This window comes from Pelobates fuscus, chromosome 11 (assembly GCF_036172605.1).
Source record: "Pelobates fuscus isolate aPelFus1 chromosome 11, aPelFus1.pri, whole genome shotgun sequence".
Lineage (NCBI taxonomy): Eukaryota > Metazoa > Chordata > Amphibia > Anura > Pelobatidae > Pelobates > Pelobates fuscus.
In genome coordinates, this window is record NC_086327.1 from 124,542,895 (window position 1) to 124,568,346 (window position 25,452).

The 25,452-nt window shown below is 39.3% G+C and overlaps 1 protein-coding gene across 4 annotated transcripts in view; it reads left to right on the forward strand.

Annotated features, from left to right (window-relative positions):
• Positions 1-25,452, forward strand: part of CADM1 (cell adhesion molecule 1) — a 230,744-nt gene that overhangs the window by 193,205 nt on the left and 12,087 nt on the right. For 2 of the 4 annotated variants that reach the window (XM_063436372.1, XM_063436374.1), the window contains 2 exons: positions 802-876; positions 6,993-7,025. The exons of 1 other annotated variant lie outside the window; for it this stretch is intronic. In XM_063436372.1, coding sequence (XP_063292442.1) covers positions 802-876; positions 6,993-7,025 — 108 coding nt within the window. The remainder of the gene's footprint in view (positions 1-801; positions 877-6,992; positions 7,026-25,452) is intronic. One more of the 4 variants, XM_063436373.1, reaches the window with a different exon arrangement.

Below are 25,452 nucleotides of genomic sequence, written 5' to 3' on the forward strand. Positions count from 1 at the left end.
TTTGCATCTTCATTTTAGCGAATGTCCACTAATATTTTGCTGTTTTCATACTGGAAATATCCTAAGGTGTCATGCTGAATTTTTTTTTGAAGTATTATAAATTGGGTCAATAAGTCAAGAATCACTACTTACCTTTTAATATGCTGAATATTCGATTAATTGTACCATGATGTAATAGATAACTGGGTGTACCTAGAACTTGTTATCTTGCTCCTATGTCAAGCATTTGATTGGTATTTGGGGGGTATTCCTGACTTTTGACTTACCTTTATATATTTAAAAATATCAATGGTGTAACAATAAATAAAAAATAAAAAAAGTGAAGCAGTTGAAACCAGGCCACCAAATTGGTAAGTGTTCAAAGCTGTAAGTCTTGTTGTCCTTCTCTTTCATGGTGGCCTTAAGACGGGAACAGGAAAGCAATGCTTTGTGTATTATGGTGTGGTTCCCTACTGCCATTGGGTGCTCACCGTAGAAATGAGCTATATCTGCTCTAGTACTTAAAGGCAGCAGGGAAGAGAGCGATGCCACTGGTACACCACCAGCTGTTCCGTTCCCCTTCTATAAGGTACATGTAGGGGAAGGCATAGTGAAATAAAAGTAAATCTAATTAACAACATGGTTTCACCACTGCTCACTGGCACCCAATGACTTTCCGTATCTACCCTGATTATTTTCAATTAATAGCTTGCCAATTTACCATTGATATTGTGCTTTCTTTGTGATGTGTTTTGCTGTTGTTGTTTTTGTTTTAATTTTGTTTTTGTTTTTTGTTTTCCTTGTTTTTTTTTTCTCATTCAGATTCCCCCACCACCCTCCCACCACCCACAACAACCACCACCACTACCACAACCACCAAACCCCTCATCATCCCAGGTATGGTACCCTCATTACATGTGTGTCCGTCATCTCCCGGCTTGGAATATTCAATGTACAAACTGGGTGGAGGGTGGAGAGATTACTTTAACTTCAACTGCTCTGGTACAAAGAGGGTAGCAACTGCTCCCAACGGGAGTATAGGAGTGTCAAAATCAGATTTTATCTTTTTAGAAATACTCCAGATTATCCAAACTCCTTATCCACTTTCCCATACTACCCAAACACAATTCATAATAGGTATAGTACTGACAGAACTGCGTTGAAGCATAGATGCTGCTATTTGTTTTTATCAACTACTTGGTTTTATGTAACTTTTACCTTATGTCAGATCCCGGCCTGAGAGCACCTTAATCCAACTAGAACTCCCAATGTGGTCCATCAGATCTGTATTCAGATCTTCATACATTACATCTTTGGTCCTTTAAATTATTTCATCTGTACATAGATTCTAACTCCACCAGCTGAAAATATATGCAGACAGCAACCCTACTGACTAGACTCTTTTGAAAGGATTTATTGATTGAAGCCATCTAATGTGAGCACCTATGGCCCATGGAATAATCAGGGGCCCCAATGTTATGAGGATACAAAGTCAAGTTTGGCCCCATTCACCATTCCTATAGTTAGAATGTAGGGGGTTCAAACTGGTAACTAGACTTGTGCAACATTTTGTTTGGCGTGGTTTGTCCAAACCAAACTCCTTTTAGTCCACAATAAATAAGACGCCACAAGTAAAACCGGGACGGATCAATTCTTTTGGTTGTAAATTTAAAATAATTTAGTTTTCGGATGAACCGCTTTAAACAAATTTTTGCCCAAGCCTTCAGAAAACCTATATAGGGTCCTGTGGGATTTTATTAATTCTTTTTTTATATAGCTTTACTGTGTGTTATCAGAATTTCTAGAAATGTGGAGATTGAGAATCAAGACAATCTTACCGAACTTCTGATTCCTCTCTCAGGGACTCATTTACTTTATGCATGGTATGCAAATGAAGTGCAATGCCTAGAGGATGCCGAAAGCTGCCTGTGATGTCACTTATATGAGCTACCAAGTTATCTGTCGGTGAACAAGATTGTGATCCCTTCTGGCATTCTTTAAGGATAACACTTCATTTGCATGCCTTGCTTAAAATGGACAATACATATTGACAAAGCCTTAGACCACAAGATATCTAACCAATTTTTAGCTATTAAAGATACTTGTGCAAATACTTTGAGTCATCTTCCTGGACAGTGCCGTGGGATCAAGCAAACCCAAGCTCTCGCATAACGCATACAGACCATTGAAGGATGTCCGTCAATATGACAAGGCATACAGTGTTATTTACTGAAGTCTGACTCATTGGGAATTCAAATTTACAATTTTAGACCAAGTGAAATGGCCTGAAATCATAGCAGCATTTGAGATTTTTCCCATTGGTTTATTTTGACCTAATTTTGTAAAAATCACTTTGTTCACTTTTTAGTTAATAACCCCAACAGTGAATTCAGTATGAGAATGCAAGAACCTTATTCTAAAAAATGTTTTTAATAAAAATATATATGTGGGGCAAACTTTCTTCTTACAATATAATTAAAACTTTTGCCAGTACCGTGCATGCCCTAATATTACCTTTAAAGTGCCACTGTGTGCTTTTTATTTTTTTTGCATAAGTATCGTTCATTATTATCTTTGTATGTTCTAAAAACACTATAAATAAAATGTGTAGATTGCCGTCATGTAAAGGCAAAAAACACAGAGTACGTTTTTGGTGAAATTACCATTTCAAATGGAAAGTATCGGAATTTATTCATTAAACAGTAAATTGTAATGCACCTTAATGCAAAAAAAAAAAAAAAAATGTGGATTTGGGAAAATTCTATAAATTCAGATTTCAGTTCGATGTTTAGTGAATAAAGTCCTTGAGTTAAGTTACTAATACTTTCTGTCGTCAAAGAACACGTCATAACATTCACAAATGCACGTGTAAATGTTTTTGTGCCTTGTTTGTATTCGCCCTTTTTAATTGAACCAGTTTAAGCACATTTACTCCATGGACAGATGCAGAAACTGGATTTCATTTCTTATTTTTCAATGTATGTGAAGAAGCTTCTGTAAGTTTTACAAGTGTCAATTACTTATAATTGCTAGTATTTTTCCATTTTCAGAGACAATTTAAGTACAGTTCCTTTTCACTGTTTATTGGATTTTGCAAATCCTATATTATAACTGTCTACTTTTATGATTCATATCCTGGTAACTTATAAACCAAGTACTTATCTGAGTGCATTCCCCAGCCCCATAATAGAACAATCCAGCGCTCTATACTAAACTGCAATGCCATGATGAGAATATTATTTCTCTGAACAGGAGGCCAGATATGACCCACATAGGCAGAGCCAGAGTAGATAGAGCTACGTCAACGCTATAGATACATTGTTCCCTGGCATATAACGCATGATTTCCTTGATTTTACAGACTCTCTTCCCAGATATTGTTTTATTTTCTCTAACTTCTGACTTCTGCCATTCTCTGCCCAAGCTTGTTTACCATCACACCCACACCAGCCTCATCTTACCCCCAACACACTTGGAATACACCAAAACACGTCATATATATGTATCATGCCTTCTCATATTGGTTGGTAAAGTAACTTTTATAGACCTTACATTTTATTCGACTTTCTACCTGGAATGGTTTGTTTTACCTTTCCTTTGCATGCAACTCACCATTCATTTTATATGTTCTACTCAATTGTTTCTTTGCTTTTTGTTCTTGTCTCCACACCCAAGGTTATTCTCTAGATCAGCGTTTCCCAAACCAAGACCCACCAACAGTCCAGGTTTTGTTAGTATCTCCATTGGAAAAAGGGAAATACGTAAATCCTGGACTGTTGGTGGGCCATGAGGACTGGTTTGGGAACCACTGCTGTAGATTACAAACTGTAATGAATTAAAATCCAAATGGCAATCAGAAAATATTCTACATCTTCATCATAGTCACAGCTTGGCTATTGTGTCCTTAATTGTGCCATTCAGAATTCAGGTTACTAGAATTTAGAGGTTAGTGAATTAGTCCTAGTAAGTGATAATCACACGTAACCGCTCTACCGGAGTCAAGAAAAGGGCGATGGTAGCGTATTTGTGATGGATTTATGAGGACCGCAAACAATGTAGCAGCAATAAAGTTTCTTGAAGAGCAAGAAATAGAATTTCTGTAATTCTTTGCCAGTCCAAGAACTGGAAAAGCATTATGGGTGTTGACGTTCCACATGAACTGGCAGGGGATAGTGTTTGTTGGCATTTTGTGAAACCCGAAACCGATCCCTCTACACTGTTAGATTAAATTGAGCATTGGCTCTCGCTGTTCAACAAATAAATAAATTCAAACGTTCTGGTGCAGCATTGCCAAAGGCGATAAACAATACATCTCGGGAGAAAAGTCTGCACTCGTGACCTCGCCGTAAAGCTGGATATTTATTGGTATGATAAATTCAGAACAAAGAAAATTTATTGGTGGACACGAAGCACCTATATTTTGATCCCTGAAATGTAGATATACTTACTACTAATAGATTTGTGGTGTTGAATTTATGTCCCACAAGTGCAGCCTTTTCTCTGGAAATCTAAAATATATATTTGTTCTTATATAGTGACAAAAATGTAAAAATGGAATTTTCCTATGTTATACCATTATATATAGCCCTACGTTTAGTGACTCCAACCCCAAGTTCACATTTCTTGTCCTACATTCCATAACCTTTTCGTGGTGCTATATTTAGATGCTATATGGATTGCTATGTTAAGGTAGTTATCCCTAGGTGCAGACAAATGGCCGTGTGTTCTTATTCTCTGTATAGGTTCTGGGTCAAGCAACCAGTCATAATAGACCTTATGCACTAAATCAAAAGTAGTGGAAAATTTACAAAAATGCAGCTATTTCACCCACCAAGTCATTTTCGATTAAAGTCTGCGTTTCCAAGCTTAGAGAATAACCAAATAAGTTTTAGTGATGATCAGAATGGAGATTGACCAATGATTTGGGTCAGAAGTTTTCACTGGTGGATTTATACATAAGTGGCACAATCACATAAAATAAAGCAGCACAATGTAATGGTAACATAGCAAGGCGCCAACCAATATCGTGTGCTTGATTCGCTAAAGGATCTCAATGAAGTGATCTGGGTGCCATGTCCACCCACACACTTGTTTTAACCCTGCAAAAAGAAAACATTGCCATTTCTGTTTTCGTCACACGGTTAACCAGCCACTTGAGGCACTTCCACTTACATAATGGAGTAAAAATTCACCATTTCAATCAGATGATCTGAGAGAAACCATCTGATTGGTGAAACACAGCATTTTGCTGTGCATGCGCACTCACCTTCCAATGTTTTCCTATAGGAAAACATTTGAGGCTGACATCATCCATCTCAATGATCTCAGCCAAAGATGCCGAGTGGAACTCCCGGTGGAGAAAAGGTAAGTGAACTCAGCAGCAGGGCTCAGTCGTGACTTGGGCACTATCGCTTTCGGAATGCTATAGTGTTACTACAATAAAAAATATGCCGACAAGGTGTTTTCCAATAACTCAAAAAGCTCAAAAGTGATCTAATGGAGTGTCCGTGTAGTATAGACAGAGGGGCGCTATGTTTAAACGACCAGCACTCAAACATATTTCAGGATATCTGTTGTAAAAAATGCTCCACGGACCATATTATAAAAAAAAAAATTAAAAAGCTTATTCAAAGGGCTGAAAATTATATATATATTTTATAAAAAAACAATTCTCCAGTTATATATAACTATTCACCCCATCCCAAAAAGAAAAGATCTATTACCTTAAAAATATTTATCATCCCTACGTTCAGATTTGTTTCCTCTCACTCCATAGTCTTCCATTGTAGTCCGAAGTTTTTTTGTTCAAACAATTCATTACGTTTTCAATATTTACATTTTTGCATTCCATTTGTACAGTAACATTTTCGCTCTCCTTCCTCTACATTCTCCGCATTCTTCTCCAGCCTACAATTCACTAAAACATCTCCGTTGAAGTTATGCAAGTGGATAACCTGTAAAGTGAATTATGATAGTGTCCATTGCCTCCAGATACTGGTTAACCAGATGCTTGCCAGCTTATTAAAGGTCAGGAGGTTTAGAACTTGGCTCCCTAACCTCATGTTATTTTACCTCTCCTTGACTAGATACGTTTAATTAAAGGGAATGTCAAATGTGAGTGGCAATTCGGAGTGTCTGGTCTATGGATATGCAGCAAATTATAGTGTGTGCCTCCTCCCAAGGCCATACACTCGTGGGCAGCTAGATATGTAGTCACTGTCATTAGTGCTGCCACGTGGGGAGAAGTTTAGTCTATTTTTGTCTAGCTTTGGATTCAATCATTCTATTTGATTCCCGTCAAGGTTCTTTTTTTCATTTTTTTTTTTTTTTTTCATTTTACTTTGGCTTTAGAATTGCCGTGTGTACATATCTATATGTGTGTATTTATTTAATGGGGATATCTTCAAAAAAGGTCATTGAGTCTTAATTTTTCCAAACGTTGCTATTGCCGGATGCGCACAAAGTGCACATTTTATATAAAGCTGGAATGAATTTCGGACTGTTTCTGTTAAGTATCAATTTTTCTTGTAGATTGTGAGTGCCGTGCATACTTTGAGAACTCTAATGTGAATATGCATGCATTAAAAAAAAAAAAAAAAAATAAGAATGTATATTCCACTGTGCATTTGATTAAGAGAGAATATTCCCGCTTTTATAGCTCTAGCCAAATCCCCCCAAGATATTGTATTACGATTGGTTTTATGCCTATGTGAATACACTCTCATGTTTGAAAAAAGAACCCTTCTAGAAAAGCCACTTCCAGATGACATTAAGCCCCACTGCCCATAGTTCCTTTAGTCCTAGAAGGTTCTGCCCCTTTGAGGACTGGAGGTAAGTGAGGTGTCTCTTGTGTATGACTGTCACGTACTCCCTTGTCTTACTGACTTTCAATGCTGTGTGAGATTCATTATTGCTCGTGTATTATCTGTTCCCTTTATTTTTTCCCATTTTTCCCTTTTTTTGCATGCTGTTCCTCCCGTTTACTTCCCTTCCTCCTCCTCTTCCCGTGTGTAGACGCAAGTGCAACGACAGAGCCTGCGGTTCACGGTTGGTATCAGATTTCTGTTCTCTTTTTCAAAGTTCCAGGAAGCCAAGTCTGTGCATGGCAAGGATTTGTTCCCTGGGAAGAGGCGCTGTATTGAGAGGGTGGGAATGTATTGTCTTGTGTATTTTTTTGTTTAATATTCTTTACTTAGATTAAATGATTTAGAAGTTTAGTTGCTGCAGTTATGGTCAGAAGCATGTTCGAGAAGTCACACATTTGCCCAGACTAAATCCTTTCAATCAATCAGACCTGGCTTTCTGGTTCACTTCCTCTATGTGTGTTTTGTCCATATTCTGGTCCGTTCCTCTGATCTTTGCATGAAACAAATGCATGATTAAACTGTAGAGGGTTACAGTGCGGGTATGATCCGGAACTGGCAGTGTACCGATGAAAACTCAGAATCTAGTGCAGGTGTGAGTCTAAACTAAAGCAAAGTGGAGCTAGTGTTTTGTGGACCAGTAGAACTGCAGAGTTGGTTAGTTTGCCTTCTTGCCTGGGATCCACTGGGTGCTGTTCCTTACCTCCAGTGCCATCTCCTTAAGTGCCATTAAAAGTTTCTATATAGGAACATCAGACTCTCTGGAGATGGTAGTGGAGGACCCCAGGTAGGAAGTTAAACTGTTCTAAGATAGTTGGACTCCTTACAATGGGCAGCATGACCACTACAATACGTGAGCTGTTGTGGTATTGGTACTTGGAGTCCTCGGACCTTTCCTGTTATCTGCCCTCCACTATTTGTGCTATTTCTAGGGTTAGAATAATTGAGTTAGGCTAAATTACTCCTAACCCTAATTTTCTTTTGAATATTTTGTTTTTCTACATATTGTAACCGTTGTGAAAACGTTTATCTGTTAGCCCCACTCAATTATTATTCTAACCCTAACCCTCAGAATTAAAATAAATATTGGATGGCAGATAACAGGATGTTTTTAGGCTTAAGTGAGGTTTAAAATTAGGGTTAGGAACTAATTTAGCCTCACTCAATTATTATTCTAACCCTAGAAATAGTAAAGAGCAATAAACAGGAAAGGTCTGAGTGCTCCTGTAATGCTGGTCGATAGTGTCGATTCTGTGGATTGGTAAAATTACTATGTAATATTTATTCTGTGTTTGCACATTGTCACAGCTTTAAATGATTGGTATGTTCCCAGATTGGTGCTTGGCGTTTTCGTATTTGCAATTGCAATACTGTCATTTCTGAGAGTCTTTTTTTTTTTTTTTACCTCTTGCAATAAAGGAATACTCTGTCAGGTTCTTAACATGTTAAATACCCTAGTTGTGACAGTAATTGAGAATGTGATCCGGGATATGAGGGATCTAACGTCTGATGGATTTGAATCAAGCGATGTAACATCGTACATGTCAGATTTATGGCATTGAACATTATATACGACATAGCTAAGGAATTTAGCATAATAAATGGCATCCATTATGTTAACACCAGTAAATCTGACATGCAACATGTTACACTTCATCAATCGATCCCATCACACGTTCAGTCTCTACCATAGTACACACTACTTGTCAAATCCAATCTCACCTGTGCTAATTTTGCATTGTACGTGTTTTGTTTACTAAATGACATGGGGTGTTGTAGTACATGCCTCTGCTGTGCTCAGTGCTGTGTCAGATCTCTGCGACGCGACTTGTGCTATGTAATAAAATCTTTAAACCTGGCACATGGAATGCTAGATGTGTGCGTACAATGCCCGGCCTAGCATAATCTAAGAAACTGTGTTGTTTCTCCTGCAGTTCCCCACTTCATCTAATTAGAATGTCTGGGATTGTGAGACACATTCGCCGTGTATACATTGTGACATTCTGTCTGTATACATTAATTTCCAGATCCAGCCAGTCTGCAGAGAAGTTTAATCAGGAGATATTTATCAGCACTCCTCTTGTATAAATGATGCACACGCTGACAGTTTGCATTACTCCTCCTCCCAAGCTGGAGAGGATTTATTATCGTCTCTTTAATCAGTATTCCTTGCATGCGCGAGGCTGCAGCGGACCTTACTCTCTCTCACCCCAATCTCCTGTTACGGTCACTATTTACCATTTCTTCAAACTTTCCTGCCGCCTGCCCTCATTTACAATACTCAAAGCAGTATTTATACTCTTTTAATTTTTTTTTCTGTGGGTTTGTTAATTGCAAATATTAGGCCAATAAAGCTGAATTGGAAAAATTCAACATCACCGCTATTTTCCAAGCTCGGCTGGTTTGACTTAATGTGCACTTTCATTTAGTGAATTAACCTTTCACCTCCTGATTATTGATTTCTTACCTCTGTTTTTATAAAATTACTGCATGTATCCTTTTCCCAGTCTGTTCCTTCTTGAAGTGTTACTCCGACCACCATGAGCACTTCAGTGATTTGAAGTGGTCATGGTGGTACGAGTCAGTATGTGCAGTGTTTAAGTGTGAAGCCCTGTAGATACTGAGATATTTCTAATCGTGTGCTGGGGGTTATTTCCCCCCCCCCCCCCCCCCCCCCCAAAAAAAGTCTGTAATCAGCGCACACTACACGCTGTCGGCACACATGATAATCTTCCCCTTGCAGGCAAAGCGCGTGCCAGAGGAAGAATGCTATTCCCTCCCACATTGGGCTCCCTCCATGCATGCGCTCTGAGCCAGTGAACTCGTCCAATTACAATTAATTATTTTCTATAAGCCTGTTATTGGACTGCGCATGGCCTTTGTGACAATGGAGGGTGCACAGAAGATCAGAGGTAGGGGCTTCAGCCAACATTCTATTCCAGGTGAGTAAAACCTTTTTTTGCAGGTTAGACCTTCCACCTGGTGCCCAGTAGTGCGTATTACATCAGAAAGCACCCCCTTCCTCCCATAAAACAGTTATAGTAACTCCTTAATAAATCAAAGCTTTACTTTGTTTTTTGTGACTTCTGCCTTCTTCCTTTATTCTCTCGCTCTTTCTCCAATTTTCAAAACAGTCCTTTTCATTCCCCTCACACTATTCTGATCCCGACATTCTGTTATATTCACACTTTTGATTTGTGCAACGTATTGCATGATTGTTGTGTGTGCTGCATCTTGCTGCATGTACGTGACAATACCGTATTTTCTTGCATGGGGATCCACGTATTTGTCTTGTATTCAGACGTATTAAAGGAAATTCAGTCAGGGAGGCCAAGATTTGTTTTGCGTGCAGTTTGGTTCATTTTGCGCTTAGTGGTGTCCTGTCCGTTTTGGCAAACCGTTAATTGCAATGCATTGGAAAGCCGTTTGCGATACTTAGGGTAAAATGGCCAAGCAGTAAAATTAGCCAAATCAGAATGTTTCCAACTTTGCCATTCTGGACAATATTTTGCAATTCAGATTTCTGGGTGCTACAAAATCACTGCATGGTGAACAGTCTGATACTATGATATTTAAAGGGGCATTTGATAATTTACCAGAATATTGCTCTTCACAGTGAGAAAGTGAAGATTTTGTTTCAATCCAGAAGGCATTGTGTCTGTTGGCAGTTTGGTTATTAAACAATAGTCTACCCAGTCCTTTACCAGGTCTCCATTTTGCTTCATATTCTGCATTTCATCGTCTTCACATCCTTATATTTAGAATCTTGACTAGTTGGCTCAACCTTTCCATCTGTTTTTTCTTCCATCCTTATTCTTAAAATCTCTTTTCCCTTTCCGTCCGTTTTCACATTCCGTCCTGCATTCTGCCTTCTGTCCTGCTTTTCATCCGCTGCCTTGTGCTGTCCTGTCATTCTGTCATTTCCCCATGGCCTTTATTTGTGCTTGAATACATTTCCCGATCTCTCCGCCCGTGCTTGCTTGTCCTAAGCTCCTTGCTGCTGGATTCAGTGTCCCATTATGTAACATACATTCTGCAGTTCAGTCTACCTATAGCAACGCATTCCTTAGTACACATTTCCTTTGCAGTTTTTAAATCCGTAGACAGTGGCTTTTCTTTTGTAATGTCTAAATTCAGTTCTTGCAATGATGTGCCTTACTTTGCTGCATATTTGAACTCTCTCACTATATCTTTTCTCTGTGTTTTGTGCTATTTATTTGTACTGGGTTTGTACAACCATACAGTAGTTACCTTTCATGTCCTTCCCTGATTGTATAGTTCTCTCTGAATGAATTCAGGCTTTGTTCAATGCTCTGCTCTCAGACCCACTGAGATCTCATTATTTATCCTGTGTTACAGTTGCGGTTACCACTATCCAAGCTTCTCTCTGTTACAATCACTGGAACCCTTTTCTTTCAATTTCTTGTCCTGTCTGAGTCTCGTTTTGTTTTTCCTTTTTTCCAGCAAATCACCATTTGTGTTTTATTCCTTTTCCCAAAAAACTTAATTGTAAGTAATTCCAGAAATGTTGGAAAGGGCGTTTGACAATGAGATGGCATGGTAGGGCAGGACATTGTGATGGTCTCAAGACAAGGCAGAAGGTTCTCTCCATAAATCTGTCTCTGATAACAAGCCGCAAACGAATCACACTTTTGTCATAATGAATAGTCTGTCATCTACCCCTGAGATACGACCTTGGGCCCAGACAAATGAGGACAGTGCAGATAAAATAATTGTACCGGGAGCTTGGGAGATTCAAGATGTTATGGAGGATTATCTTAACTATGGTAAAAGATCAGCAATATGAAATGGCATTTGGGGGATTCACCCCTTATAAGTAGTCTGTATGTGTTTATTATGTGATTTATTAATATAGCAGTGGGAGTATTCTGTGGTAGTGCTATTTAATAGAAAATATAAATGTTGTTATATGATCTTGGTGATGGTGGTTATTCTGTGATTGGGGTAGACTTTATTTTGATTACAAATTCTGAATAGAGGGACATCACCAGGAAATTCCACGCACTGTCACCAATTCAATTAGATGAACTGGTTGCAGTGCTTAGAGCAGGGGTCAGCAACCTATGGCTCGAGTACCATGCACGGCACTCAAGGCTACAAGAGACAAACAGGCTCTGACCCATCAGGGGTCCTTCTAGGACCCCAGATATCTGCTAATGCAAACCGAGCGGTAATTGCAGGTAGAGATTGACAGTCTTTTAATTTAATTGACCTAGGGTCACTTCCTCCAAGCACTTGTGAACAGATACCTGCACTGGAGTAGAGCAAGCTGCTCCTGACCTTGACCTGTATGTGGCCAGCCTGGTCCCCACTGGACACCATAGAAGCCACGCACTCCAATATATACGCAGAGCTGCAGGATAAGCCAACTCCTCATAGAAATAATACAAAAAAACACAGTCCCTACAAACTTAACAACTACATAACTATGTAATTATGTAACTGACAATCCTCATACACAACACTATAAGCAGACCCACACACACCACCAAATTGAGAAATATCATCCACTCAGACAATTCCACAAGCAGCCCTCATACAAAGCCCACATTCATAGGTGTCATACACAATACCACAAACTATTGGTGAATATATACAATAACAGCCCGCATACACATGAATACAATGCTGCACGGCAACTGAGACACCCAGAAATAACACAAGCAGAATGCAGCAACATACAAACCTCAATTTTAATAAAATGGACTTCAGGATTTTATTTTGGCAGAATACTACTAAAAGGTTTCCTACTCCTGGCCTAGAGTGATGCATAACTGGACGGCGTGTTGTTTTGATGCAGGCGGTGGAGATTTTCAGGTAAATATATTTTCTTAAACTGTAAATATCCATAACCAGGTAAAACACCAATAAGTTCATGGTTACAAATGAAACGGGTAAGTTTACTTGATTAAAACTGCAATGACCTTACCCTTTCCTCTGTCTTCTGGTGCATTCTGATTGGACTTAGGTGTACACTCTCTCTTCTAACTCAGTTACTGTTTTCTTTAACCCCTTAAGGACACATGACATGTGTGACATGTCATGATTCCCTTTTATTCCAGAAGTTTGGTCCTTAAGGGGTTAATAATAATGGACCAGGAAATGTGCAGTCTCATGGCCCCTAGTACTCCTTCACACAAGTCCTACACCATATGGAGTGTGTGTATCAGTAGTCAAATGGAGTGCAAAAGCTATATGGCCAGATGTCCACAATCCCTAATAGTTTAACTTAATTTAACCAACATTGTCCAGTGATGCTCTCTACTCCTAATTAATTGCCCACAGAAATACCTAAGGACACACCCGAATAGTTTGATATGCCAAATCCCATGCCTCGGGACATGATGGGGATTCTCCTGATGTACGCCATCCGTCCCTTTTAGGCTCCATCTCCTCCAGGATTGAACGCATCACGTTGTAGCTCACAGTAAAGTTTGTTGTGTCTCTTGTGTAATGCTTTCAGTCAATTCACTTTGTGAATGTTGTAATTTCATACTTTATAGTTTAGAATTTAATTGGGGTCCTTTTTAAAAGGTCAATATTATGCATTTATTGTGTTATCGTATCGAGTTTAAAACATGATCCTGCTATTACGTTAAAATACCCAATACAATCCCTTATCAGAAATCAAAACGGAAAGCCGACTGTTACAAATTGCTTCCGGTCTGTTAAGGGTTTCCACTGATCTGTGTTGCATTAGAAGTCATACATGGCTGGAGAATAGAATACTCCTCCATTCTTATACCTTTAGATCATCTATTCAAATGCTGTCTTATTTTACAAAAATGTTTGACTCATTAAAAGACCCTTTTCTTTACAAAATTGCACAAAATACAGGTGATCAATCTGTTGCAGCTGATATATGTCGAGCCAGCCTCCAATGTGTTCAATACCGCTTGACCAGTCACACAAGGGAGCTATTTCTTAAATTGCTCTAATTGTAACCGCACAGTGAATGGAAACCCATCTATCTAACGGACACGCCATTGTTCCTAGTGACTACACCCCATTTAATACACTACCTGTCGTTTGCATGATAAAGTGGGCTTGTTGCGAGTCTTGCATGGGGTGGTCTTGCAATCTTTAAACACATGCATTTGATTAAACAATGGGTGAGACTTATCGAGAGGGCTGCTGGCAATCAAATGTGTGTAACTAAAGCAAACGGCAAATTAAATACAATTTGTTACTATTCGTTTTTTATCATCCGGACATGCGAATAAAACATTCCATATTTTTAACTTTTTTTTTTTTTGTTTCTTAGTAGAAGCTTTCACATCTCAATGATAGAGAATTTTCATTTTAGTTCATGTTGCACAAAAAAAAATAAAGCTTAAAATATATATTCCGGATAGATTGTCGTCATCTGCCCATTGCTGCTCGGGTAATTGCGCTCTAAAAAGACCGTGCAGCGCAGACTTAACCTGAGCAACACAGAGGGGCTGCCTGGGATTCTTGTTTAAACATTTAAACGTTTACAAATTGTTTAATGCTGATCGAAAGCATGGTGCTACTGGATTCCAAACACTATTTCCACTTGAATGGAATGAGGCTATTACAATGGCTATAGTGCTCTCTATGAATTCAGGCTTTGTTCAATATAATATTATTGGTCCAAAGAGGAAATAATTCTGTTTGGGATATTTTTTAAATAACTGGAGGATTTTAGGTATCACGTCAAGGCAAAACCTTTTGAGGTGAGTCCTACATAGGTTTACCTTGACATGGCAGGTGAGCTTACACTTTAATGGCCATTGGAGTGATATCTAAAAAAAAAAACAAATAAAAATCAAGTTATTTAAATTGACATTTTAATAACTCTGGGGCAAGACCCAGGAACCCAGACCTTGAGCTGTGTAAGGGGCCCCAATATTTCTGATTGCAGCCCAGTTAACATTGCAGGGTTAGGACAGCCTATAGGGGCAATGCTCAGCTTATCCCAATAACTCTTGCACAGACTTGCTTAAGGGAGCAGCTTGGGCACTGTAAGGCACCATAGCAGCTTCATCTAAATAAAGTTGTGATGGTGCCAGCATGGCCCCTGGACACACTTTTAGTTAGAGAACGGTTTCAATCCAAAGTAGCCTCCAGCGCCGATTTTTCTTTTTTTTTTTTTTTTTTTTTTTATTAAGTTCACTAGACACGGGGTGAACTGGGGAGTCACTGATTGGCTGAGAGCGTCAACTGACCTTTCTAAGCCGATCATTGGTGCTCCTGCCCGGTTGCACTCAAAGCTTCATGAAACTGACACTTCAGAAGCTGGATGCCGCCTGGGGGGATTTGTGATCATCGCTGGAGGCAGCTTTGGGATTAAATCGCTTAAGATAAGAGTGCGCACAAGGACCGCCAAGTACCATATCAACTTTATTGCCCAAGGGGGTAGGGGGGCAACAGTGCTGTTTTAATGGTGTCTTCTGCAGATAAATAATTTGCAAAGTTTTTCTAACCGTATTGAATCATTTGGAAATCTTATTATATCAAGGCCTTAATTATAAAGAAATTCAAAGCTACACACAAATAACAAATGGAGTATTTGCAACTATGGGAAATAAAATGGTATATTTGTATCTGAAGATGGTAAATTGTGTATTCCCCTGAAATCCGTGGTGTTTTTTCTTATTCTCTGAGCCACCTGCAGTGAATTCAATGCTGAAGATGTTTTCATATATTGGCCTATATTGCTTAAAGGACCACTCTAGGCACCCAGACCACTTCAGCTTAATGAAGTGGTCTGGGTGCCAGGTCCAGCTAGGGTTAACTAATTGTTTTATAAACATAGCAGTTTCAGAGAAAATCACAGTGAGAGCACGCAAGCGTCCATAGGAAAGCATTATGAATGCTTTCCTATGTGACCGGCTGAATGCGCGCGCAGCTCTTGCCGCGCATGCGCGTTCAGCCGACGGGGAGGAACGGAGGCGGAGAGGAGGAGGGGAGCTCCCCGCCCAGCGCTGGAAAAAGGTAAGTTTTAACCCTTTTCCCCTTTCCAGAGCCGGGCGGGAGGGGGTCCCTGAGGGTGGGGGCACCCTCAGGGCACTCTAGTGCCAGGAAAACGAGTATGCTTTCCTGGCACTAGAGTGGTCCTTTAATCTCCAGCAATATGAGAGTTAATTCCATGTGCTTTTAGACGACTGCTTTCTGAACTATTATCTTTGAAAAACCACTTCATATATTGTGTGCCCACTCACAAAAATGAGCGATGTTTGGAAATTGTCTGAGGCATATGGTAGATCATAATTCATATTTTACAAACATAAATTTGGAGAAAACTCATTGTTGCTAATGCTTTAGAGATGGATCAATTATGTTAAATCTTTCTAAATTTAAGTTATTGAATTCCACAGCTGCTTATTACTAAGTAGCTAAAATGTTATTACTGAGAACCCCAAATATCACATCCTCCTTTTGTAGTCCATTATATTTAGTGTCCTACCAGTCACATGATCAAATGGCTATGGCACGGGGTATCTGGCATGTTCTCCTATCTCTTGCAACAAATTGTAAAGGAACTCTATAGCATTAGAAAAACAAACATGTAAAAACACCATAGTGTTCTTCTACCGGTTTAGATTCAGTCCACTCCCCTCCATGAAATAAAAAAAAAAGGCAAAAAGAGTTTACCTTTTTTACAGCACCATGACTCAATCCTTGCAGCCACCCGCCAGCTCTGGTGATGTCATCCCACAGTCTCATCATCGTTTTCTCGTCCAGTCAATGCTTCCCATAGAGAAGCTTCGGGAATGTGTGCTACACTTGTGTCCAATCAAATGCTTCTCATAAGGAAACATTGAATCCAATGATATGTGTAATGACCGAGAATGTCGAAAGTCGGTCACATAACCTACTCTGACTCGGTGGTTGCAACGGAAACACCCTCCACTGGCTGAAAGGAATTCAGCCACTAGAGGCGTGCTCAACCCTGCAATGAAAACATTGTTGTTTCTACAAAAAGCAGTTTTACATTGCAAGACCTAATCAGTCAGTGAGATGGAGTGGTTCTGTAGGTAGAGACCGTTCCTTTGTTTGGTCAAAATCCCCTTTGAGCTCTCCTACCCTGTTGTGTTCCTTTTCACAATTTTCAGAATATTTGGTACCCATGCAAGACACAGAGAATCACAGCAGCAATACTAACAACAATTTCAAGATTTTTCACGAAAATGTAAATTATCAGGAAATCAAAGTTTTATATATATATATATATATATATATATACATACATACACACACACAATACACAAGATCCAGCGCACTCACCTATCCACTAAACAGCAACTTCAATGTTGAAAGATTTTATGTTTTTTTTTAAAAACACCTAATCTAGGCAAAAATAATGGGGATTTAGTTACATTATATGATCATACATTGCATAAGCCTGCCACAACGTCAATGTACCCCATCTTTGGCAGGTCCTACTCTAACAGCCTAATGTCTGCTCTTATGAGATTAACGCACTTACTTGGGGAAAAAATTCCACCTGGGGCGCTCTGCAGTACAAGGCCAAATAGGGCCCTGGGATGAGGCACCTGTGACAGGGAGGGGTGTCATTTAAATGACACTGGGGGGTTGGCTGCCCTCACCTGAACATGCATTAATGGGGTGCTGCTGGGGGCCAAATTATACAATACACAAGATTCAGCACACTCACCTACCCACTAAAAGCAACTTTAATGTTGAAAGATTTATATATATATATATATATAGGTTTCAGCAGGAAAGGGATATTTAGGGTAGTTGTGATATTTATATTTTATAAATATATTATTTATATAACGATAGGAAAAGCTTTTAACTGATTAACAGGAAGCATCCGAGCAGTGTAATTAGTTTTATCCATAAACGTGTATAGGAAATGATTGCAGTGGTTATTAGAGGGATATGGGAGTCGTGGCGTGATTTATGTAAGCGTTTTTTGCATTTCCTTGGAATCCTATCACACAATGCAGGAAGTGTATAGCTGGCCAGACACCAGACAGTAATTGGAGCGTTAAAGAGTAGGAAATGGCTCTGTTTAATTAGTGGAAGGAAGTTAGTGTTTATACATAGGGGAGAGAAGTGGTTATTTAAACACCACAATCAGTTGAAGTTGTTTGATTTTAGGGTGTTTATTCTTTAAAGCAATAGTTGGAGGTTTGTTGAACTAGTAATCTGCAAGAAATGATTTCATGTTAAGTGATCAAAAAAACGTGATCTAGTATATGGCTTGATACTAATTGTTTATTGTTTGAGGGCCATTGTAGCTACAAAGACTCAATATGGAAAGAAATGTTAGTCATCATTTTTGTTTGCTTTTTCCACCCCAATATTCTGCTCTAAATTCTGTCTGTAGGTTTTTTTTTTCTGATTAGCTCCCCAATATATAATCTGGTTGCAAGGTCAGAGATAGTTATGGCATGTTGTGTGTTTGGGGAAGAGAGCTTGTTTGCTGTTCATTTATATAAACTTACCGGTATGTATTTTATGGCCTCTTTGTGTATTTATTTATCCACACATTGGGTAACTAATGTTAGTTAAACGTTAGGGTATTAATTAAAAGGACACTAAAGTCACCTAGATCCCTTCATCTCAATGAAGTGGTTTTGGTGCAGTGGGTCCTGTACTTTTAATCAATTAATGTAAAACACTGCTGTAAAAACAGCCATGTTTACAGTAAGGAGATCAGCAAGCCTCTAATGGCTCCTGACAACCAATAGAGAAACTTCCTTTTAACAGAGTAAAAGTCGGCCCTCTAATTGAACACTTCTGATAGCAGCATTTGATTGGAGGAGATGCTTCTCTGAGAAGCATCGGATTGGACAAGATCACTGGTGCCTCAGCATGCTTGCTGACATCATTGGAGGCTGTAGTGGAGGAGTCCCGGGGATGGTTAGAAGATGCAGAATATTTATATAACTTCATTTTTACAGGACACATTGCAAGAAGGGAGCAGCATATAGTCCTGAAATAACAATTCTTGTCGGGAGTGTAAGTTGCCTTTAATATTCCTTTTCTGTGCATCTTCTTTCTCACCCTCGCTCCACGGATCCGTTTTAAATACTTTTTGGTCAGAAAAACCAGATACCTTCCAAGACCTTGGAAAATCTGAACAGCCAAAAACAGTCTAGAGCGTAGTTTTGCGATTTTCAGCACTTGCACATACAATTCCACTTTAATCACTACTGCGCAGTAATTGGAGGAAAAAAATAAAAACATTTTTTTTTGGGGGGGGGGGGGGGGAGTTTATAAAAAAATAAATAAATGCGAACCACAAACTCTGTCTGCTATTAGAATGGGCCTTCCTCTAATGTGACAATAGCAGTTTAACCCCTTAAAGACACGTGACATGTCATGATTCGCTTTTATTCCAGAAGTTTGTTCCTTAAGGGGTTAACATGCACACTGAGCCTTAGAAGGTCCGTATCGTTACATATCTACCATAACAACTAAAATGAACGCGTTACAGGAAAAAAGCCACCGCAAACAAAAGATCAAAAGAAAATAACATTATGTAAAACATTGACTAATTTACTTTAGTTTCTGTCCTTGCCTTCTGTAATAACTGGGCTGTGTCTAATCGACTGGAAAGACACAGAAGAAAAGAAGAAACGGAAATGATTACACCTTCTCTCCCCCCGCACCCCTTAGTCAGCATGTTATATGAGTGCAGGCTCATTCTGATATTGACATTATATCTTCATCCATGTGCTGCATGTTTGACAAGGTCAGCGAAAAAGTAACACGTCTCAGACAGCAAAGACAGCCTTCAATATAAATGATGTCACATCTGTCAGAAGGCTGTCAGGTACGGTCTTTCTACATACACAGGTAGGGGGTCAATACCACTGTGATGGGGAACACAGCATGAAACATAAGCAACACAGAGTAGCCTGACAATAATATAAGAATAATATTTGGTGAAAATAACATAGATTCTATTGGAAACTGGGTTTTGTGTGTTGGTTTTCCAATTTACTTTGTAGACATTTAGAGATTTACTTATTACATACAGCTTTTTGGTTTTTGAAAGGTAGGTTTTGTTATTTTAACGCTTTTAGGATTTATACACCTCCGTAGCGGGCACACTCCCCAAAATGAAAACAAAAAGCAAAATGTACTGTCCAAAAAAAAAAAGCTACTGGTTCATGTGTTATTTAAAAAACAAAACAAAACAAAAAAACAGAATTCGGGTAGATCGATTAGTGTTCACATCCTGGTGTTGACAATAGCAATATGACCCCCCTAAACTGCAATCTTGCAATTCTGTAGCACTTCAGAAACAGTTCATCCGGGGTTATACCCCACAAGGGTTTGGCAATATGATAAATGTGTTTACCATTTATACTCCAGGTACATTGTAGCACACTCGTATGTGTCACCCTCCCATGTTTTGCAATAACCGGTAAACCTGAGGTGTCCTGTGCCTTTAAAATTTCAGTCTGTGGAGGACCGGTGTTTGTATCAGTGTGGAATACCAAGTTCGGAGAGGAACAATGGAAGCTTAGTTAATTTATTATGCACATTTAACAAGGAATGGAAATGTAAGATTCTCATATGGAATGCAGTTATTGTATAGCCATACATTGGCAATTTCACATCCACAAGCCAAGAGGAGTCCACAGCATCCGGCATTCAAACAATGACCCATACCTGTTTAAAGATCTAGTGACTGTGTACCACGTGGATTGCAACTCCCTCTAGCACCCCAGGGTTAAAGAGGACAGTGATGAATAATTCATTACACGGTGCAAAATCCCATTATGTATTTTTATAAGTGCTCTAAAATGTATAATTATGCACGCAGCAGATCAAAGGGTTCCCACGGAATTATTTTGTAAAAGACTGGCATTTAAAAATAAAGAAATCTTAATTACTTTTTATTTTTAGGATAATGCCTTATTACAGAGCATCTATACATAAAAAGTGAATTTGCTGAAATTAGCAATGGCATATCAGCAGCCTAGTTAAAGACGGGGTATAAAAATATAAAGAGTGTGTGTGTTTTTATATATATAATGTCTGTCCGTATACTGCATACATAATGTGAAGTGTGTGTATAAATATACACACCTCCCCAATTTTCGACGAGGGTGGGTGGCGAGCTATAATGCGTGCGTCCGTGATGTTAATTCTGTGATGGCATGATAGCCTGGCGTGTGTTCTTTGATTTGCTATTGCATACATGCATACTGTTGGAGCTTCCTCTCCGATGGTATAGTAAATGCCACAAGTGCAGTGTACACTGTGTAAGGGTGTCTAATAATGTACACGGCTGCGTTTTGTTTGGGCTTGTTTCTGGTGTGAAGATCGCCAATAGCGAAATCCCAGGTGAGTTTCTGGAGGCATCTTATACGTCCTAGCACCTTGCCCAGCACAATCTTGGTTAAGAGACAAAATGAATAATGGCGGCTGCTAATTACAGCCGTAGTCCATGCTCATGGAGAATGGAATCCAAAGTGTTATGCTGCACTGCGTGTCGGGAGATTTAGGGGATATAGTGTAGTAGGTAGCTTTACCAGAGGGAACGATGGAATAAAGTTGGTGGCAACAGTGTATCCACAAATAAGTTTGATTAAGCAATATAGAAAATTCTACATCTGGATGTTCTCTAATCAGAGCGCGCACGTTCTTTCTTTAATTCCCTTCAAATTGGACAAACACTTTCCTTGGCGGCTCTAATTTAAGCAGCTTTAATTAAAGTGTTGTCTCTTGCCCTCCTCCCCCATTCTGTATGCTGGCTCTGGATGAGCGGTATGAATAGATGGTGTAAATCCGCTGTCACCGGCAAGATGCATTACCTGTAACTATTAGCAGTGGACTTGGATCAATAAGCTTCAGTTTGCATTAGAGCTGCTGCAAAGGGAAACCTAGTGTGGAGAGACAGCCATGCTCAGCGTGGCTTACAGTGGGGTAGCCGTGAATTGCTTCATGTGTAGCTATATAAACAATACATTAAGGGAATGCGTTGACTATGAATAGTCTATTCCACACTGTAGATGGACTTTGTAGTCTGTATAGATCCATACTAGTTGCTTGTAAAAAGCTGTGTATAATGCAACCAGCCACTGCAAATATACCTGGAGAAATGGGGCTGGGTTAAAAGGGACACTCCAGGCACCCAGACCACTTCTGCCCATTGAAGTGGTGTGGATGCCAGCTCCCATCACTCTTAACCCTGCAAGTGTAATTATTGCAGTTTTTTGTATTGCAATACTTACCTTGCAGGGTTAAGTCCTCCTCTAGTGGCTGTCTACCAGACAACGACTAGAGGGACTTCCGGGTTCTTTTTGGTCGCTTAATTGACGCTGGACGTCCTCACACTCTGCATGAGGACATCCAGAGTCGCTAGAATCCCCATAGGAAATCATTGAATAATGCCTTTCTTATGGGGAGGTCTAATGCACGCGCACTGGCGGGGGAGGAGCCTGACCCAGCACTGAGGGACATTGGCGCTGGATTCAGGTAAGTGTCTGAAGGGGTTTTAACCCTTTCAGCAACATGGGATGGGGGATGAGAAAGAGGGGGGGGGGGGGGCACTGCAGGATTCTACAGTACCAGGAAAACTGGTTTGTTTCCAGACACTAGAGAGTCCCTCTTAAATGAGTACATGGTGGTCGGTGACCATATAACCCTAGTGTCTATGTTTAGGGCTAGGGGTACATCCTGCATGCTGGTTGCTGTTAAGAGGTACTAGCAGCAGGAAATGCTAGCAGAATGCTTGGCTGTATAGGGAGAGGTATTAGCAGTAGAAAGAGGGAAGTGCTCATGCCATTGTACAGAACACTGGTGAGACCTCACTTGGAGTATTGTACGCAGTACTGGAGACCGTATCTCCAGAAGGATATTGATACCTTAGAGAGAGTTCAGAGAAGGGCTACTAAACTGGTTCATGGATTGCAGGATAAAACTTACCAGGAAAGGTTAAAGGATCTTAACATGTATAGCTTGGAGGAAAGACGAGACAGGGGGGATATGATAGGAACATTTAAATACATAAAGGGAATCAACACAGTAAAGGAGGAGACTATATTTAAAAGAAGAAAAACTACCGCAACAAGAGGACATAGTCTTAAATTAGAGGGGCAAAGGTTTAAAAATAATATCAGGAAGTATTACTTTACTGAGAGGGTAGTGGATGCATGGAATAGCCTTCCAGCTGAAGTGGTAGAGGTTAACACAGTGAAGGAGTGTAAGCATGCCTGGGATATGCATAAGGCTATCCCAACTATAAGATAAGGCCAGGGACTAATTAAAGTATTTAGAAAATTGGGCAGACTAGATGGGCCGAATGACTCTTAAATGCCATCACATTATATGTTTCTAAGTAAAACTCTCCTCATTCTCAGCCACGTGATTGAGGTTACGTTCCTTCGGAACCTGGCTGAGACTCCAGGGGATTATCAGAGTCTTTACTCCACTGGGACCTAGCTGAGAATGATCGGAGCTACAGTCCATCGTGTATTTAGCATACTCATAATTTAGGGAACTAATGACAGAGGTTACAAGGTACCCCACTGGAATAACACTGACCATTCCTGCTGGCAAATTATAATGTCACACATATATCATACTGTAAAAATGCTCAACAATTCTCAATTTAAATAGTAAAACCTCCCTTATTAACATTTGTATCGACAATTCTCTGCATTGCTGGCATAGTGAATGACTTGTGGATTGATATCCTATAATGAGCGTGCAGCGCCCCCCACAAGGGGAGCGAGGAGGGCTTTAGATCACAAAGTTGAGCTTCAAGTTTGCTGTTCATGGATTTTGTGACATAATTTACTTGGGGAATTTTGCATGACATTTCTACATTTTTTTTTTTTTTTTTTTCCTCTAGCCGTGTTCAATGTTTTCCATTCTATCACTTGAGAAAAGCCTCATTTATTTTGCTATCATTCATCCCCTAAGGTTTGGTGTTTTGCATTATAACATGGAAAGTGATTTCTTGAAATCTGAGTCATTGCTGCCTACTCTCTGCTCCTAGTTAGTTGTCACAAATGATATCTATACGGTGTGCGTTCGCTTGTGACACAGATCTGGCAGTCAGAGTATATTGTCAGGTGACTATGCTAAACTCACAAACTCCTGTCTTATTCACATTCTGTTCTAATGGAAAATATTGTGCTGCGCTACAGAGCATGTTGGTGCCTAATAGCATTAGAATCATCAGGGTTTATTAGCAAATCAAATTGATTTGGAAACCAAACTGGAAAATGTAGGAGCACAATTTTGTAACCAGCCGTGTTGGAGATTTTTTTTTTCCAGATTGGCTATTTTCATCTACGGTTTTAAGTCTGTTTTTTCAATTCTCTAGAATTTGGTGGGATTTTTTTTTATTGGTTTCTAGAAGGAATTTATTTATTTTTTTGTAGTTTTTCGGTGTTGTGTTTTTTTGTATTTTTTTTTTTTTTTTTTTTTTGGTTTCTTCTTGAGCTGGATGATGATGTTCTATTTTTGCTGCCTTATTTGTTTCATAATACAGTAACACGTTGTGTATTTATTTACTAAACATTGGGATTTTTTTTTATTTCACCAGGATCCTATGTAATTGGTACGTGTGGTTGTACCAGATTCGTTCATTCTGGTTGTTAACTGGAATATTAGAAGCATATGGGCCAGGTGGAATCTATGTGCAATGCATAGAGACACAAGTAGTTTTGTTCATGAAAGGAAAACCTACACATTCCAATGCAGCTTATTTGTTTGTTTGTACAAGTAGTCTCATTCGTGCTACTTTTCACAAATTAACCCCTTAAGGACCAAACTTCTGGAATAAAAGGGAATCATGACATTTCACACAGGGGTTAAATGACTTGCCTTGAATTCCCTGCACCCGTAGCTCACTCCTTAAACTTGTGATGTTTTAATGAAGACATCCATCCAATTGTTTGTGTAGCTTGAGCAGTTGTTGCGTGCTCATATCCTGCAGTACATGAAATCGAACACCTTCCAACCCTAAATATCTCAATGGAGATTAAAATAAATATATACATGCATCTCTGATACGTTTCATCCTATACAGTGCAGGAATTAGTCGTAGATATTTAGCATGCCATAACCCACCCTTAAGTTCCTTAACCCCTTAATGACACAACTTCTGGAATAAAAGGGAATCATGACGGAATATATCCGTCGTCTGTCCTTAAGCGGTTAAAGACCACCATGACAGAAGGAGGTAGCCAACACCTCCCAGGTAAATGAACTCTTTAAACCAGGCTATCATGCAAATGAGACAACTATTAAAGACTGAACTAAACTAAAGGAGCCCATACAGACTCAAGACACCATCACCACCTCAAATCCCTGGAGCTTGGAGTACCCCTTTAAATTACACAACTCGTATTATAGAAATTCTAATAACTAAACAGGTAAAATATTTTAACTGTAAATAGTTATACAGGGTTATTCACTTAAGTGAGAATTCATGGTGAATTCAAAGCAAATTGCAAATTTAAGATGAAAATAGAAAAACTGGAATAATTGTCTTAAAGGCATCTATGCTTTCAGTGCTACTCTGGTCTTAAATTTGAAATTTGTTTTGAATTCTCCCTTTAGTACGTAACCCTAACATGGTATCAATAAGAAACCAGTGATTGTTCACTCAAAATATGATTTTC